The sequence below is a fragment of the Sinohyriopsis cumingii genome, chromosome 4 (assembly GCF_028554795.1).
Source record: "Sinohyriopsis cumingii isolate HCF-2022 chromosome 4, ASM2855479v2, whole genome shotgun sequence".
In the NCBI taxonomy this organism is placed as follows: domain Eukaryota; kingdom Metazoa; phylum Mollusca; class Bivalvia; order Unionida; family Unionidae; genus Sinohyriopsis; species Sinohyriopsis cumingii.
In genome coordinates this window covers 133,483,397-133,503,976 of record NC_142964.1, presented here as the reverse complement: position 1 = coordinate 133,503,976, position 20,580 = coordinate 133,483,397, and the positions used below count along the sequence as shown (strand labels likewise).

The 20,580-nt window shown below is 33.5% G+C and overlaps 1 protein-coding gene across 1 annotated transcript in view; it reads right to left on the bottom strand.

Annotated features, from left to right (window-relative positions):
- LOC149802116 (adhesion G protein-coupled receptor V1-like) overlaps positions 1-20,580 on the bottom strand; it is a 513,020-nt gene that overhangs the window by 177,066 nt on the left and 315,374 nt on the right. The window contains exons 57-63 of the mRNA XM_089956897.1: positions 19,508-19,752; positions 17,619-17,803; positions 15,394-15,751; positions 13,000-13,146; positions 9,066-9,346; positions 3,447-3,712; positions 33-264 (exon numbers count right to left, since the gene is read on the bottom strand). Of these exons, the coding sequence (XP_089813023.1) occupies positions 33-264; positions 3,447-3,712; positions 9,066-9,346; positions 13,000-13,146; positions 15,394-15,751; positions 17,619-17,803; positions 19,508-19,752 (1,714 nt within the window). The remainder of the gene's footprint in view (positions 1-32; positions 265-3,446; positions 3,713-9,065; positions 9,347-12,999; positions 13,147-15,393; positions 15,752-17,618; positions 17,804-19,507; positions 19,753-20,580) is intronic.

Below are 20,580 nucleotides of genomic sequence, written 5' to 3'. Positions count from 1 at the left end.
AACTGTAAAAGAAGAAACATTTTTTCCCTAACCTTGGAGCAAAGTCACTGTCCTTGACCTTGATGACCTGGTAAATCGTAGCATTTGCTGTGATGTTTTTCTCTGCAACAGCAATAAGGTCAATACTGGCTGCAGTCTGGATGATCCTAACTGGATACAAATTCCTAGCTGGTGGACCAGTCCAAACTGGTTTAAACTGATTCTGCTGAACATCCCAGACAAATATTACAGAGTTCCCAATTCCGTTTGCAAAGGCAAGATTCACTGAAATTGAATAATAAAATACAAACAAAACTTTCTTTGAATGAATGAATTTTGATTCTTTTGGCAGGGTCAGATGGCTTCAGTGTTTGAAATTTGTTGACATGGATTATACTATGTGTGATCTAAAATAATTCTGAAATGATTAAAGACATTAATTGATTATCGTTGGATTACTACAAAGATCAATCAGCATCAAACATTCTGTCTGCAGGATAGGTTCTGATTCAGTGCTTAATGTTGCTAAATTGGATTGCAGTCTATACTATGCATGATCAAAGGTAATTTAGACAGAAGTAAGATGTTAATTGACTATATTTGGATTACTAAAGAACTCAAAAGGCATACAAATTGGATGGTTTGGTTTTGGTGTTTAAAGTTTGTCAAGATGTTTATATGTGCATTATCTCCCAATGCCAAAATGCCTAAATCTAAACAAAAGAAATAACACACAAAATTCAACAATGGATGAAAACAAGAACTTCAGTCATTGGAATAAATTTTAAAGGAAATCAGTATCCATTCTGCTCTTCCTGTAAAGTATATTTTAAAATCTGCTTTGGTGGCATAGATAACATTATGTGCATACTGAAACCTAATCTAGTGAAAGCAAGATAACAAAGCAAGATAACAAATATACCATGACTAAAATGCATGTTCAAGGAATCTGTATTCAAATTGAATTCAGATAAATATGCTGAAATGCTGTTTACCAACTTTATAGCTAAACATAATCTCCTGTTTATGGTAGAAGATAATTTTTCAGATCAAGTCCAAATAATGTTCTTTGACTCAGAAATCACACAAAAGTTCTCCAAAACAGATGAAAACTACTCACACAGCGACACAGGCTTTGGTTCCTTACTGGGATAAGAAAGTCAAATATGTGCCACAACAAAATTTCAGCATTTTATTGAAAATTAACCCACTTCATAAGTCAAAATTCTTGAAAAAATTTGGCAAATCTTCTAAATCATCCTAAGCTGTCTGCTCTGTTCTGTCACACGTAACAGGAATGGAGGGCTTTACAAAGTTTATAAAAGTCAGCTTGCAAATGGTAAGCAGGCAGGAAACCTGAACTTGCCCTTCAGAGATTTTAGGTTGTCCCAAAATATGACTATATTATATCACAATTAAAGTTAAAATATTAGGTAAAATAAAAAAGCTGGATGGCTACAGAAATTTTTCATTTTTTTGTCTTTGTTTTCACCTTAAAACCATGGATTGATTAAGTTATCATAAAATATATCAGTAAAAAGTAAATGTAGATAGATATTGACTAGAAGGAAAGGAAAGCTTAGAATGCACATATATTTAGAAGTGCAAAGTCAGAGATGTGTATGTTATGCAGTCAGATAGACATGTATTTAGAAGTGCAAAGTCGGACATGTGTATGTTATGCAGTCAGATAGACATGTATTTAGAAGTGCAAAGTCAGACATGTGAATGTTATGCAGTCAGATAGATGTATTTAGAAGTGCAAAGTCAGATATGTGTATGTTATGCAGTCAGACATATATTTAGAAGTGTAAAGTCAGACATGTTTATGTTATGCTGTCAGACATACATATATTTATAAGTGCAAAGTCAGACATGTGTGTTATGCTGTCAGAGAGACATATATTTAGGAGTGCAAAGTCAGACATGTGTACATTATTCAGTCAGACAGACATATTTAGAAGTGCAAAGTCACACATGTGTATGTTATTCTGTCAGACAGACATATATTTAGAAGTGCAAAGTCAGACATGTGTATGTTATTCAGTCAGACAGACATATATTTAGAAGTGCAAAGTCAGACATTTGCATGTTATGCTGTCAGACAGACATATATTTAGAAGTGCAAAGTCACATGTGTATGTTATGCTGTCAAACAAACATATATTTAGAAGTGCAAAGTCAGACATGTGTACGTTATGCTGTCAGACAGACATATATTTAGAAGTGCAAAGTCACACGTGTGTGTTATGCAGTCAGACAGACATATTTAGAAGTGCAAAGTCACACATGTGTGTGTTATGCAGTCAGACAGACATATATTTAGAAATGCAAAGTCAGACATTTGTATGTTATGCAGTCAGACAGACATATAAGCTTGTTGGAAAAAGCTAAATACTTAACAGAAAGGGAGAGATGTTTAGGTAAAAGACTTTCAGTGGAAATTAAACCAGTTTTTCTTTGAAACATGTTTATAAAATTTCTTGCTGGAAACATTAAGTTTTATTTTATAGCCTCTATACATTAACAGTCTCATCTCTTCCACTGCATCAACAATAATGAAAACTAGACCTTTTGTAATGATTTATTTATTCTCACAACTGAATGATTTTAGAACACTTATTTTGTCCATTTACATGACAATTATCACCTAGTCACCTTGAAATTGGTGACAGGTCTCAAAACAATCTTTGACAAGCTAACTTATTGAGAATGATTTGAGAACAGTTATTATCCATTTAATTATCTGCCAGACAGTAAGTATGTATCGGACTGCTGTAATTATCATGTCAACAATAGATGATTAACACCACTTGTGTGTGCTAGGTTTTCAGTACATAAATTGCATTGTTTTAAAGTCTAAAAGGTTAATTGTTAGAGATGACTCTATTATTTGAGAAGACAATGGACAAGAAAGCTCAAGACTTATATTATTTTACTAATAGTTATTATCTAGTCACCTAAAATCAGTGACATACATAAAAACTTTGACAAGCCTAACTTTTACAGTGGGCAAGCTCGGCACATATTGAAGCTCACAAAATGCCTGTTGCCAGGTCAGGAATATAAAGTTGTGTACAGTATTATGATTAAAATGTAACTGTGAAATAAAAATATAAATCTGTATTCTCCGTTTTCAAAACTAGCTTCAAAGAACAATCATTCACATTATTATGTCTGTGTGAGAAAATGTGATATATGAAAGAAACTTAAGTCATTTACTTAATAGAAGAATGTGTTGATACATGTATTGCATGAAAATCATAGAGTATAAAACTTGCCAAACATAAAGCAATAAGAACTAAATATCCCCACTACCGCCTCACATTTTGGACTTTCCTAAAGGCATGTACTTTGCAAATATGAGCTAGTACCAGGCATTTAGCAAGTGGAATTATAAAGCTCTGGAGTGGCCAGTTATAGTGCATCAGGGATTAAATGAAACATCTGTTTTAAATATGACCAACCTGTATCATCATATGCTTTGAAGACTGTGACATCTTCTGCTCGGTTTGTTTCCAAACGCTGATGGAGGATGAAGCTCTTAGTCAGTGTGTCCCAGCGATACACTAGGGAATTCTGAGGACTGCTTACTGTGTTGTCACGGTTATTTACAAATACAAGCAGGTTTAAAGACTGTATTTGCAGAAACCTGATGGCCCGGCAACCCATGGTGGCTATTCTTTGGTGCTCAGAAAACTTACTGTTTGCTCCAAGCTTGTACACCACAGACCTGAAATCAACATAATGGCACATGAATGAAACTGTTAGCGTTACAATAAATAGAATTTATTTGTGAAATTTTTATCTTTACAAGCACAGTTTGTACACCACAGATCTGAAATTAACACAACAGCACAGGTATGATATTGTTATCTTTACAAAACGTACAGTTTATGTATGATATTGTTATCTTTTCAAAAAGTACAGTTTATGTATGATATTGTTATCTTCATAAGTAGTTTATGCATGTACACCAAGGACCTGAAATATAATAGCACAAGTTTGAAACTGTTACAAGTAGAATTTATGTATGAAACTGTTATCTTTACAAGAAGTAGAGTTTATGTACAAAACTTATCTTTACAAGAATTAGAGTTCATGTATAAAACTGTTATCTTTACAAGAATTAGAGTTCATGTATAAAACTGTTATCTTTACAAGAAGTAGAATTTATGTATGAATCTGTTATCTTTACAATAAGTAGAATTCATGTACAAAACTGTTATCTTTACAAGAATTAGTTTTATGTAAGAAACTGTTATCTTTACAAGAAGTAGAGTTTATATACTGAACTTATTTTTACAAGACGTAGAGTTTATGTACAAAACTGTTATCTTTATAAGAAGAAGAGTTTATGTACAAAACTTATCTTTACAAGAATTAGTTTTATGTAAGAAACTGTTATCTTTACAAGAAGTAGAGTTTATGTACAAAACTGTTATCTTTACAAGAATTAGTTTTATGTACAAAACTGTTATCTTTACAAGAATTAGTTTTATGTAAGAAACTGTTATCTTTACAAGAAGTAGAGTTTATGTACAAAACTGTTATCTTTACAAGTAGAGTTTATGTACAAAACTGTTATCTTTACAAGAAGTAGAGTTCATGTACAAAACTGTTATCTTTACAGGAAGTACAATTTATGGCATAATGCTTTAGTTCCATTTTTTCCCTCTTAGAAACACATTTTATATTACAAGTTTCATTTGTTCTGTATTTTTAGATAAACTTAAATAACTTATGCCAATCTTAATACAAACTCTTATTGTTCTTAAAATAATAAATACTAATAATAGCAATAATACTTTATTATTTAAAGATGGTAAAACTTTGAGGCAAGGTCATGCTTTCATAAACTTTCACTCTCTGGCATGTGTTTTGTCTGCTTGAGGTTATTATTCTTTGCAGTGAAAACAGTCAAAAATATTTTTCATCCCATGATGTTCTGTATTTTTAGATAAACTTAAATAACTTATGCCAATCTTAATACAAACTCTTATTGTTCTTAAAATAATAAATACTAATAATAGCAATAATACTTTATTATTTAAAGATGGTAAAACTTTGAGGCAAGGTCATGCTTTCATAAACTTTCACTCTCTGGCATGTGTTTTGTCTGCTTGAGGTTATTATTCTTTGCAGTGAAAACAGTCAAAAATATTTTTCATCCCATGATTACAAATATAAATTCTCTATCATTGCAGCTGAGATCTGGCACAGTTTCATTTACAGTAAAACTGTAAGCTGAGATGTAGTTTCACATAGAGTAAAACTGTAAGCTGAGATGTAGTTTCACACAGAGTAAAACTGTAAGCTGAGATGTAGTTTCACATAGAGTACAACTGTAAGCTGAGATGTAGTTTCACACAGAGTAAAACTGTAAGCTGAGATGTAGTTTCACATAGAGTACAACTGTAAGCTGAGATGTAGTTTCACACAGAGTACAACTATAAGCTGCGATGTAGTGTCACATAGAGTAAAACTGTAACCTGAGATGTAGTTTCACATAGAGTACAACTGTAAGCTGAGATGTAGTTTCACATAGAGTACAACTGTAAGCTGAGATGTAGTTTCACACAGAGTACAACTATAAGCTGCGATGTAGTGTCACATAGAGTAAAACTGTAACCTGAGATGTAGTTTCACATAGAGTACAACTGTAAGCTGAGATGTAGTTTCACATAGAGTACAACTGTAAGCTGAGATGTAGTTTCACATAGAGTACAACTGTAAGCTGAGATGTAGTTTCACATAGAGTACAACTGTAAGCTGAGATGTAGTTTCACATAGAGTACAACTGTATGTTGAGATGTAGTTTCACACAGAGTAAAACTGTAAGCTGAGATGTAGTTTCACACAGAGTAAAACTGTAAGTTGAGATGTAGTTTCACACAGAGTAAAACTGTAAGTTGAGATGTAGTTTCACATAGAGTAAAACTGTAAGCTGAGATGTAGTTTCACATAGAGTAAAACTGTAAGCTGAGATGTAGTTTCACATAGAGTACAACTGTATGCTGAGATGTAGTTTCACATAGAGTACAACTGTATGCTGAGATGTAGTTTCACATAGAGTAAAACTGTAAGCTGAGATGTAGTTTCACACAGAGTAAAACTGTAAGCTGAGATGTAGTTTCACATAGAGTAAAACTGTAAGCTGAGATGTAGTTTCACATAGAGTACAACTGTATGCTGAGATGTAGTTTCACAAAGAGTAAAACTGTAAGTTGAGATCTAGTTTCATATACAGTAAAACTGTAAGCTGAGATGTAGTTTCACATAGAGTACAACTGTATGCTGAGATGTAGTTTCACATAGAGTAAAACTGTAAGCTGAGATGTAGTTTCACACAGAGTAAAACTGTAAGCTGAGATGTAGTTTCACACAGAGTAAAACTGTAAGCTGAGATGTAGTTTCACATAGAGTAAAACTGTAAGCTGAGATGTAGTTTCACATAGAGTACAACTGTATGCTGAGATGTAGTTTCACAAAGAGTAAAACTGTAAGTTGAGATCTAGTTTCATATACAGTAAAACTGTAAGCTGAGATGTAGTTTCACATAGAGTACAACTGTATGCTGAGATGTAGTTTCACATAGAGTAAAACTGTAAGCTGAGATGTAGTTTCACACAGAGTAAAACTGTAAGCTGAGATGTAGTTTCACATACAGTAAAACTGTAAGCTGAGATGTAGTTTCACATAGAGTAAAACTGTAACCTGAGATGTAGTTTCACATAGAGTACAACTGTAAGCTGAGATGTAGTTTCACAAAGAGCAAAACTGTAAGTTGAGATCTAGTTTCATATACAGTAAAACTGTAAGCTAAGATTTAGTTTCACAGACAGTAAAGACTGTACAATGTGATATGGTAAAGTTTCACATGCAGTAAAGCTGTAAGCTGAGATCTGGCAGTTTCACATATAGTAAAATACAGTAAAACTGTACACTGAGATCTGTCACAGTATCACATAGAGTAAAACATTATTACTGAGTTGGAAGAATACATACCTTGCAATGTAGAATCAAGTGTCTGAAGCTACTGATTCTACTGATCAGGCAATTTTAGATGACAGTGCTAGGAACGTTATACACAAGGGGTATCAGGAACGTTATACACAAGGGGTATCAGGAATGTTATACACAAGGGGTATCAAAATGTCTTAATAGCATTCTTTTCAAGTTAAATGCATTGTGCAAAAACTACAACTACTTTTTGTACACAAGCCACAAACTTGAACTGCTTACCACTGTTGTTTGCTTGATTGTAGCTGTTACAGTTCCAGCTTTCAAAGGTTGGTTGATTGTAGCAAGTTCCAGTAGCATGACTATTGGATAGACCAACAAGTAGATCTCTGCTTTTTATGAACAATATTATTACTATTTTGACAATTCTGGTAGTAGAGTGATGCTGCCTTCCATGTATGAATCAGAAATTTAAGAAAAGGTCAACAGACGATGGATGAAAAGATGTTTTGTTACTATAGAAAATGTGAGTGTTCTGTAGGATTTAATTATATAAGCGAAAAAAAGAGGGATTTTACTTACCATCTGCATGCATAGGTCAGTCTAAATAAATATATTAATTACTAGCAAGCAACCAATAGTCCAACACTATTTTGTCCCAAAGATCAATTATGACATATTACCTTATTCAGTTGATCTCCACTACCAGAAACGTCAACAGAAAACAAGCAGAGACCTCAAAGCATACAATACTCAGGTCACATGTCAGCATAAGTGGATTATGATACAACAATGCACTGTTAAGATGGCTTGTCAGTATGAACAAAGGACTTATGTAACAATGTGTAGATTCCAATGCATTTTATATCCAAGTTTGCAGCTTTCTTTCATGGTGCCTCTGAAATGCTCACTCTAGAATGCCATTGGCAATCCCTGATTAAACTTTTTACATGTTATTTTTCATACTTTTAAGAAGAAAAAATATTTTTTCGTGTATGAGAAAAAATACATGAATATGAAATTTCAGGAACCAAGCCACGATTATGTTATATCCAAATTAATGTTATAACAGTACATGCTATAGAAGAATCACATTGTATTTATAGAAAATACTCCAATTTATACTTATTTATAAACAATACTCCAGTTTATACTTATTTATAGACAATACCCCAGTTTATACTTATTTATAGACAATACCCCAGTTTATACTTATTTATAGACAATACCCCAGTTTATACTTATTTATAGACAATACCCCAGTTGATACTTATTTATAGACAATACCCCAGTTTATACTTATTTATTGATAATACTCCAGTTGATGCATGTTTATATTCATCACTCCAGTTTATGCTTGTTTATAGACACCACTCCAGTTTATATTTATTTATAGGCAATTTCTAGAAGTTGTTAACAATCAAGTTCCATAATTTATTCATTTCTTTTTTGTATCACCCTCAATAACTAAACCAACTTTCCCTGAATTCAAGCAATGTTTTAGTTATTTAGTCCGTATACAAGCACAGACTGGGGTGATAACATAACCTCGTTTGCTTTAATATCAGGATAATAAACTTCCCTGTATGAATTAAACCCCTTCCATAGCAGAACTTGCTGTATCAACTGAAACCCTTCTATAACAAACAGTTAAGATAATAAACCATCCTGTATGGATTGAATCCTTTCCATTGTAGACAGTCATGATAATAAAATTCCATGTATGGATCGAACCCCTTCCATAGCAGATATTCATCATAACAAAACTCCCTGTATGGCTTGATTCCCTTCCATTACAGACAATGAGGATAACAAAACTCCCTGTATGGCTTGATCCTCTTCCATTACAGACAATGAGGATAACAAAACTCCCTGTATGGCTTGATCCTCTTCCATTACAGACAATGAGGATAACAAAACTCCCTGTATGGCTTGATCCTCTTCCATTACAGACAATGAGGATAATTAAACCACCTTCCACAGCAGACAATGAGAATAATAAAAATCCATGTATGACTTGATTAAACCACCTTCCATAGCAGACAATAAGGATAATAAAAATCCATGTATGGATGGAACAGTTGATTCAGGAAAGAGAAAAGACATTTTGTAATAAAACTTACTCAAGTTGGTAGGACTTGTCTACTGAATCATAATTGTTAGCAACAGCCAAATACTTTGCCCCCTCTACTTCAAACACCACCACACTTTCAGCTCCCAGAGTAGCAAGTGACTGCCAAGGTGGTAAACTGAAGAGGCTTGAGTTGGCATCCCATTTATAAATATCGGTGTTGATGCGACTGTTTCCACTGTTGTCAAGGGCATTTGCAATTATGAGGTAATAGCCACCATTATAAGAGACGAAGGCAGCATTTCTGGCACCTTTAGTTGGAATATCTTGAAGCTGTTGATGTAAAGAGAAAAGACTGAAGTTCATATAATTATAGCAAATTGGGCATGAAGACTGTATTGCTAAACACCATGACTATTCATTTGATAACACTGTTTGGTTGATTTTGTTGATTTTTACAGGAAAAATGCACATTTTTCAATGATAATAGGCAAAAATATCTGACAATGGCTATTTCAGCATGACATCATGTTCCCAGCAACCATTCTAACATTACAACTTTATACTGACAATGTAGCACACATACTTGATTCAATCAGCAACAATTCTAACATTACAACTTTGTACTGACACTGTAAAACACACACTTGATTCTATCAGTATAAAGCTAGAAATTCATAACACCATCCTCTATTTCCAATTAACACAATTAACTACTTTATACTTATATACAGACAATACGCCAGTTTATACTTATTTACAGACAATACTCAAGTTTGGTTGATTTTGTTGATTTTTACAGGAAAAATGCACTTTTTCAATGATAATAGGCAAAAATATCTGACAATGGCTATTTCAGCAAGACATCATGTTCCCAGCAACCATTCTAACATTACAACTTTATACTGACACTGTAGCACAGGTACTTGATTCTATCAGCAACCATTCTAACATTACAACTTTATACTGACACTGTAGCACACGTACTTGGTTCTATCAGCAACCATTCTAACATTACAACTTTACACTGACACTGTAGCACAGGTACTTGATTCAATCAGTAACAATTCTAACATTACAACTTTGTACTGACACTGTAAAGCACACACTTGATTCTATCAGTATAAAGCTAGAAATTCATGATAACACCCTCCTCTATTTCCAATTAACACAATTAACTACTTCTTGCATTGTGAAATCCTACACCTTGATGACTCCTCACTAACTGTCTTGTACTATCTGTGCATTTTGTCTCGCACAACTTACATTACTGTAATAGAGACATTCCAAACCATTTACAGTTTAAGTACCTTACTGATTTTTTAATGGCAGTTTTTATTTGAGGTTTCTCCATTGCTTTGTGTCTTATCAACTTGAACACTTGTTTGGGGGACAAAATGAATACCCCAAATCAAAACAATTTTTAAATTAAAAAAATCAACTTTATTTTCTTTCAAGAACATTTTGACATTTGTTCAACTAATCTATTCATTTATTACATATGTTGTGGTCATGACCTGTATGCCATTTGCATATCACTGAAGAAAATCACTTTCTAGGTATATTCACTCTGAAGTAAAGAAGTGTTGTCCGCAAAATAAGTGTTAAAGAATAGTATAAATTAAAGATGGTATAAAACAATTAGCATGGAGTCACCAAGGGGCCTGGTTTCAAACTCTAAGAGTTAGTTTCCTTGTTTTAAATGGGAACAGAGGAGGTGTTATCATATATTTCTACCTTTTATACTGATAGAATTAAGTGCCGTTGTGCTATAACGACATTACTATTGTTCATTAACCCCAACAAATCTTATTTTGTGACACCGTTAAAAGACCTAAATTATAACTGACAGCAAATTGGAAATTAGGAATATACTGATACATAAATCAATAATTTTAAAAAATTCATCTGATAAATAGAAAACTGGACATATTTCATAATAAGTCTGATATGAGGCGTAATTAGTAAATAATCTACTATTGCCTTTCTACCATGACAAATGTTCTCCTATAGTGCTATCTGACTGAATCAACTGCCAAAATCGTTATAAACTGACCTGACATTTATTGTAGAAGTTACCTTTGAAGACGGCTGTCATGGAATTGTATAAATCCCTTTGTTATTTATTAATACACATATTCGGGTTTCATTTTTTATGTACAGGGATGCCTGAGGGTGATTTATATATATTGTACAATATTTTTTAACAGTGAGTTCACTTCATTCTATGCTGCACATGCAAAGTGCTTTCGATGGGAAAAACTGATATTCATCAAGCACACAGATGATGTAGGGCTCGATCATCTGTGTATAAATACCTCACCATAGGACAAAAACATTATGCTACAGAAATGTCTTGTCAGTGAGCAGTCTACTTAAGGACTTGCAGATCTCAAGCTGTAGAGGTATGTGAGTTATTTATTATTCTAATGTATATTATAGGTTATAACTATTGTACTGCCATGTTTATTTTTTTATATTTTCTATGTAGCTCCGGCTTGTACATTATAATGCAAATATTTTCTATTCTTGTATGTGACTTAACAGGAGATAAAGTTACATTTTATTAAGAAATTCTTGGTACCATAGGATTCTTATCGGACACAGGTAGGTTCACTTCTGAACCTGTTTATTGCTTTGTAATGTTGTGCTGATAATGTAATTTGTATTGTGTACTGTATATAAAGTCATTACATGTTATGGTATATGCCCGTGTCATTCTTAGTACATGGTGTCAGATTTATTTTCAGATGATCAGATTGGATGGAGTAGCAGCTGTGGAGCTGACCATAAAGCTGACCATAGCAGCTGTAGAGCTGATCATAGCAGCCATAGAGCCGAATGAACAGTGTTTTGCTGGTTGAATAGCAGGTGATCGAATGTTGCTGACCGATTGGTGGGCACTGATTGCCTGATTGACCAAGTGACTGAATGGTAGTTGGTGATTACCTGTAAAGCAGACTGCTTGATTGACCAGTGTGACTGGTAGCCAAGTATTCTAGTGATGGAGTGTTTTGTATAACTCCATACATGTATTCTTTTAGCCATGGGCTAATTTTGGGGTTTGTTATACCCAGTGTTTTGGGACTGTAAAGATATACTGTATGATATCTGTCCATTTTGACATCATTTTACTATTTGAGTACACAATTTTTCACTATTTGAGTGAATATGTCATTTTTACTATATGAGTAAAGTACATCATTTTTACTATTTGAGTAAAACACAATTCTTTTCATCATGTGAAATTACTGTGAATGATTAACCTTTGTCTTTGTACTATGTAAGGTAATTTACTTGTATTTACATTCATGTTACATTATTAGATTTGTGAGAATTGTGTTAATTTGTTCAATAATTGGATCATATATACACATGTATTAATCATAATTCTTTTTTTATTTGAGTCATTCATCAATAAACATTGTATTTGTATCAACCATCATTAGTGTTTCATTATAATCCAACCCCCAACTGGTTATCTTGTTACAAAGGTAACAATGTGATAGTAATAAGGTAATAATGTGATAGTAATAAGGTGACAATGTGGTAGTAATAAAGTAACAATGTGAAAGTAATAAAGTAACAATGTGATAGTAATAATGTAACAATGTGATAGTAATAAGCATCTACACATCACACAATACAAATTGAAACAATGTCAGAAGAACATTTGCTTGCACTTACCACCAGAAGAGTTCCATAACTTGAGTATCCTATACAGTCTGGAGTTGATCTCGTACTTACTACCAGAAGAATCCCATAACTTGAGTATCCTATACAGTCTGGAGTTGATCTTGTACTTACCACCAGAAGAATCCCATAACTTGAGTATCCTATACAGTCTGGAGTTGGTCTGGTACTTACCACCAAAAAAATCCCATAACTTGTGTACCCTATACAGTCTGGAGTTGGTCTGGTACTTATCACCAGAAAAATTCCATTATTTGTGTACACTTTATGCCTGTAGTTGGTCTGATACTTACCACCAGAAGAATCCCATTACTTGTGACCCTATACAGCCTGGAATTGGTCTGGTACCTGTTGAAGTTGCCAGAGTTGAGTACTATGAGGTAGGCCACACCATCAATAGTGAAGGACTGGGCAGCCTCCACACCGTCAGTTTCAACAGTCTGGGGAAAAGATGTTGGAATATTGATGAATGCATGCTAATTAATATATTATATATGCCTAAACTGATACACATTGTTGGAGGGTAAGAAAGTACAATGAACATTCCAACTGTACCACATTAGTCATATTCTATAATCTTAAGCATGGTATGAATAGATTTCTAACCTGATATATGTCATGAAATATACCATCAAAATGCTTTACTTATACCCATTCTTTATACATCATAAACATGTTCTGAATAACTTTTAAAATCTATTTCACATTTTTTATTGAATGTATTACTTATGTAATATTAAATCATTATGCCATAAAAGATGTCATGGTAATATTAAGTCATTATGCCATAAAAGATTTCATGGTAATATTAAGTCATCATGCCATAAAAGATGTCATGGTAATATTAAGTCATTATGCCATAATATCAAGGTAATATTCGGCCATAATGCCATAAAAAATGTCATGGTAATATTAAGTCATTATGCCATAAAAGATGTCATGGTCATATTAACTCATTATACCATAAAAGATAGCATGGTAATATTAAGTCATTATGTCACAAAAGATATCATGGTAATATTATGTCATTATGCCACAAAAGATAGCATGGTAATATTAAGTCATTATGCCATAAAAGATATCATGGTAATATTATGTCATTATGCCACAAAAGATGTCATGGCCATATCAAGTCATTATGCCATCAAATCTGTCATGGTAATATTAAGTCATTATCCCATAAAAGATATCGTGATATTATGTCGTAATGCACTAAAAGAGATCATGGCAATATTATGTCATAATGCCATAAAAGATATCATGGTAATATTAAGTCATTACCCCATAAAAGATATCATGGTAATATTAAGTCATTATGCCACAAAAGATATCATGGTAATATTAAGTCATTATCCCATAAAAAATATCATGGTAATATTAAGTCATTATGCCACAAAAGATATCATGGTAATATTATGTCATAATGCCATAAAAATGCCATGGTAATATTAAGTCATTATGCCATAAAAGGTATCATGGTAATATTATCTCACAATGCCCTAAAAGATGCCATGGTAATATTAAGTCATTATGCCATAAAGATATCATGGCAATATTAAGTCATTATGCCACAAAAGATATCATGGCCATATCAAGTCATTATGCCATCAAATCACATCTAAATTGACATCAGTTATTTTGCTATATTATTTTACTTCATTTTAAAATATGAATCTTATATTATTTTGTACTCATTTTATATAAAAGCTTATACAAATCTTACTAAACGAAGATTTAACCCTAACGGCATTATGCTCAAAGCATCTCAGTGTGCTTCTAAGTCATATTGATATTACGATTTCTTCACTTTATCAATATAATTTTTTTTTATTTTCATTTCTTCTAAATTCTGTACAGTTCTTAGTGAATGACTCTTTTGCTACCAAAAGCTTGGGAAAAAACTTTTTCTTACAAAATTTCAAATACATGATCTTTTACATCAGCAGTTTACAAAGGCATGGTTTATTTTTATGTTAACTGGAAATGAAAGAATAACCAGGTTTTTGTCTTAAGTAAGAGACATCACAGCAAATCATTCCATATTGGAATAATGTCAGTGCATATGCAAATGGAGAATGAATGCTCCCTTACATATACAAAACAAGGTGAAAAATATAACATTTTTTTTAGAAAGGATGATATATGATTAATAGGGACCAATATATGTTATCTTGTCCTGTATTCAATTCAACAATACATAATATTTTTACAGACAAGATATCAGAATCATAGGGAACAATATATGCTATCTTGTCTGTATTCGATTTGACAATACATAATACTTTTACATACAAGATATCGGAATCACAGAGAACAATATATGCTATCTTGTCCTGTATTCGATTTGACAATACATAGTACTTTTACATACAAGATAATATCAGAATCATATAGAACAATATAATTTATTATGTCCTGCATTTGAGTCCAACTTTTAAAGCATAAATCTGTTCCTATAAAGTAAATATTTTTTAAAGAATAAACTTGTTTAAGATTATCCTTAATAAAAACACTTTCTCAAAATGTTTCTAACATAAACATTTATATAAATCTACATTAAGCAGCAACCTGTTGTAAGTGGACACTTTTTCTAGATCCTAATAAATACATGGTTGAACTTTGATATTCCATGTTCATTCTCAGAAAAAAGTTTTTGTACCAAACAGAATAAAATGTGAAAATCTAACCTGTACTGGAGTTAATTCCCCTTGCCACCTGAAAAGTGTTGTCTGATTCAGATTGTTGAGGTCAACTGGAATGGTTGATCCATTAGAACCTGGCCTTGTAACCAGCTCTCCTATTACCGATGACTTCAGCATCAAGAAACATGTGGTACCATTGACAGAAAATGTGTACCAGCCACCAATGTCACGGGCATTCAGTACTTGTAATGGTGCCAGCATGACCTGATTGATGTCTGCTGCAATAGTTGCTGTGCCTGGCTCTGTAGCCACATCCACCATGACCTGACCCTCAACACCCTGTGTCCTCACCAAATCAAACTGGATCAATCCAACACCTTCCTCTACTGAGATCTCACGCATCCTGGACATTGAAAGCTTAATCTAGTCAAATTGGAATGGCAAATGATATCTTATAAAATGAAAGAAAGTAAAGCTAAAAAGACTACATAGCATAAACAGAATTTTATTCTGAATTTCCTATGTCGGCTGATAAACCAATTTTACTTGTCCAAATGTAGGTGGAAAAGGGTCCAAAATACTGAGGGTCTAAATATTAATAGCTGCAAATAAAGTAATGAACATAAGTATGCAAATTAGATCACTGAGATGTGGTCCTATTCTAGTCCTTTAGATGTATATATATATATATATATATATATATATATATATATATATATATATATATATATATATATATATATATATATATATATATATATATATATATACATATGTACACCAATTTTCATTAGTGTAGATTACATAGGGTACAATATATTGATGACAGAAATAGGAATGGCTTAAAGTGCAAAAGTCATTCAAGAATAAAAAATTAGGTCAGAATGTCCTAGCTTTGATATGGTTTGGTTACTCACCTTGTGATGCACCCACATGACAAAGTCGATTAAACAAGGCCTAAGACATAATGGTTGTAACAAATGAATGGCTAAAAATACAGACGTCTCCTATGCATGAAAATTATGTCAAGGTGACATTTTATGGTATAGTTAAGGTACACATTTTATGATGTATCCACACACCATTCCTCATCAATATATGAGAAATAGGGTCCAAAATATTTATAAATACAGGTCCAGGATATTGAAGAAATAAGAATGAATGGCTGAAAATAGAAAAGTCATTCAGCTGTGAAAATTAGGTCACAATGACCTAGTCTGGGTTTGGTTTAGTTAACTTGTTGAGATGCAGCCGCATACTAATTTTCATGAGCGTAGGTGAAATAAATCCAAGACACTGAGTGCATAATGAACTGTTGAAATATCACAAGTCAATCAAGGACAAAAATTAGGTTATGTTGAACTAGTTCTCATGTGGCTCAGTTACTCTTCCTAAGATGCATCCACATACTAATTTTCAAGGGTGAAGGTGAAATAGTATTTAAGAAACAGAGCATAACAAACAAATGAACACACCAAAGGACATATGAAGGAACATACAAACCAGGTTTATATTGCTTAATTGCATAGATCGCTTACGTGCATAGTGAAAGTATGGTCTCATTTTTCATTGTAAATATACATGAATTACGCTTAAATGCATACTCCGTTTATATGCATAGCTTGGGTCTGGTCCCGAGGCTGTGCATATAAGTGCAGTTGACTGTACTTACTTGAATCTGGCAGAGTAAAGACTTATCAGTCCATTAGGGATGAAAGAGTGCAGAAAGAAGAGTCCTTCATAAAGAAAACGAAAGCTGAAAATGTGTACCTAGTCCCAGAAAAATACAGAATGATAAGCCTATTAAAGAACTAGTTATGGGTTACAATAAAGGTCCTCAGTTGGCATGCATCAGGTGAGAATGTTTATTAAGTACATCTATAAATTAGTTTTTATCAGACCTTAGGATATTTAACAGATGGACAATAGTTAGAGTCCTCAGTTTGAATGTTCTCAGTTGGGAATGTTTAAAAGTGTATACATACATACATGTATGGAATTGGAAATACCTGAACAGATAATTCAGTCAGTGAACCTCACATGTCCATGTGAACTGAATTGTCAGTCTGTATTCTTTTTGGACCTGATATATTTTTCCCACTCAGAAAACTCACATTGATGGCTGTTATGAATGCTTTACATGATTAAGTCTTTACAATGATTACACTTTTAAACATTCCCAACTGAGAACATTCAAACTGAGGACTCTAACTATTGTCCATCTGTTTAATATCCTAAGGTCTGATAAAAACTAATTTATATATATATACCTGGTCCCAGCAGCATAAAGACTGATCAGTCCATTTGGGGAGTCATTGGGTTCAATTACAATAGTCCTCTGTACAGGAGTCCCCAGTTTAGCACTTGTTCCTGGGTCCAACAGTCGCAGAGTAAACCTCTCAGCATCCTCAGGAATGGTATCATCCAGTACCTGCAGGGTCAGTGTAGCAGTGGACTGAAAAGAAAAATATTGTATTGGCCCTCTGGCTACAGTTTAGCAATGCACTGACAAGAAAAGATTTGATTGGCCTACTGGCTACAGTGTAGCAGTAGACTGAAAAGAAAAGATTTGATTGGCCCTCTGGCTACAGTGTATCAATGGACTGAAAAGAAAAGATTTTATTGGCCTACTGGCTGCAGTGTAGCAGTGGACTGAAAAGAAAAGATTGTACTGGCCTACTGGCTACAGTGTAGCAATGCACTGAAAAGAAAAGATTTTATTGTCCTTCTGGCTACAGTGCAGCAATGCACTGAAAAGAAGCTTTTTTTGGTCTACTGGCTACAATGTAGCAGTGGACTGAAAAGAAAAGATTTTATTGGCCTAGTGGCTACAGTTTAGCAGTGGACTGAAAAGAAAAGATTTTATTGTCCTTCTGGCTGCAGTGTAGCAGTGGACTGAAAAGAAAAGATTTTATTGGCCTACTGGCTACAGTGTAGCAGTGGACTGAAAAGAAAATATTTTATTGGCCCTCTGGCTACAGTGTAGCAGTGGACTGAAAAGAAAAGATTTTATTGGCCCACTGGCTACAGTGTAGCAGTGGACTGAAAAGAAAAGATTTTATTGGCCCACTGGCTACAGTGTAGCAATGGACTGAAAAGAAAAGATTTTATTGGCTTACTGGTTACAGTGTAGCAATGGACTGAAAAGAAAAGATTTTATTGGCCTACTGGCTACAGTGTAGCAGTGGACTGACAAGAAAAGATTTTATTGGCCTACTGGCTACAGTGTAGCAGTGGACTGACAAGAAAAGATTTTATTGGCCTACTGGCTACAGTGTAGCAATGCACTGAAAAGAAAAGATTTTATTGGCCTACTGGCTACATGTTCATGATGCACACACAGATTTGAATGACTCCATCTGGGTCATCTGTACATTCAAATTACTCGTATCATAACACTTATGAGACACTTGTGTGTCTGAGTGTGCATGCTTGCATGTGTATAACTCAATAGCGTGTTTGTTGCTGCTTTAAATCCTTTTTTTTTAATGAATCATCCAAAACCATGACATGGTGAATTACTTTCCTAAATCCAATTAAAGCATAAGTTTCATTCAGCATGTTGAAAGTGTTAAAAAAGATTTTGCAGCTATGGCAATGGAATCTATAACCACTAACATTAAAAATTAAAAGAAAGACACATCAAACTTATCAATATATATCTTTTTATAAATATTAATGCAGATGAATCACACTTATCATTAAAATTGCAATTTTTGAAAGACAAGAAAGAACCCGCACATTCAATTTTACTTTCATATTCTAAGTTCTCTAAACACAAGTGATTATGATTTGAAGAAAGTCACATAACAAACATGGAAACAAAAACTAGTCCACATTATCACCATAACCATGTTTGTTTTTCATGCTATTTAGTAAGAGATTAAAACTGCCAAACAGTTTATTCTTAAACTATTCAAGGTACTAATAATTAATGCAGTAGATCCACAATAAATAGTATAATGCAAAATAGTCAGACATTGAGAAATGTAAAAAATTTAGTAACTTCAAATAAATGTTGGTTCACAGTAACCTTAAGTTTTTGACTGGACTGAAAATTTGTTATTTCATGACAGGTACATGCATACAGCCTATAGGTGAGAGATGAATCAGGCTGCATAATGCATAGCATTTCAGAGCTAGCATTGATTTTACATACCTGTCTGTCCTGAAATGTGACAGATCCCTGCATGGGTGAGATATCATTCCGGTTCCCTGCAAGCTGAGGAATTATCTCGAATGGAACATTTAACAATCCATATATTCCAGGGCCCCTCATGACTACAATGTTCGCACTGGACATGTTAGAATTGTCTCCCCCTGGCTCCTCTAATGTCAGGACTGCATCACTTTCCAGTCTGACCACGCCACCAGGTATATCATTGGCAAGAATCGTCACAGAGGCTGAAATATTGGATAAAGGTAAGAGATATTTCTATAACAGTAAACTTCTATTGAAATATTGGATAAAGGTAACAAATATCTTGAAAACAGAAAACTTCTTTTCAAGTCAAAGAAACCAGACTGGATAAAGGTAATAAACATTTAGCAAACTTCTTTTAAAGTCAAAGAAACCAGACTAGATAAAGGTAGTATATACAGTAGACCCCCTCTTGAATGGCCCCCCGACCAGTGGCCATCTGCTTCTTATGGCCAGAATCCCTTGGCGCCAATGAGTTTGTATTAAAAAGTACCCCTCAAAAATGGCCACCCCTTTAACATGACCAGCGGCCAGCATATGAGTACAAAAATCTAAAATATTACCCTCACAAGTGGCCATGTTTTTTTTCCAAATGTATCCAGAACAAATAATTAATTCATATCATGATGTAGGGTAAGTAATCAGATTATCTCCATCGTTGATACACATCTCCCAATGTCAAGTTTCTGTTACTGAAAGAAGTGTTGACTAAAGTACATGTAACAGTAAGATTAATATTATATCATTATCTATAAAAGTCCACATTTACAGGCAATGGGCGTAACAATGTTATGATAGAGTTTTGGGCTTCCTATATCTGTCAAGTTCTCTTTGATGATTACAACTGGACATAATTGTCAAGATCATAACAGGGTCAGCATAGGCTAAAAGTAGATTTTGTGCATTAACACACACGCAGAGAACTTAACCTTGAACAAAACAGGGTACCAGACAAAGACCAAAAAATCATGTGACAACATATTTGTAACTTCCTTTGCGAAGAAGGCATTTCATCCACTTGACAAAAGTTT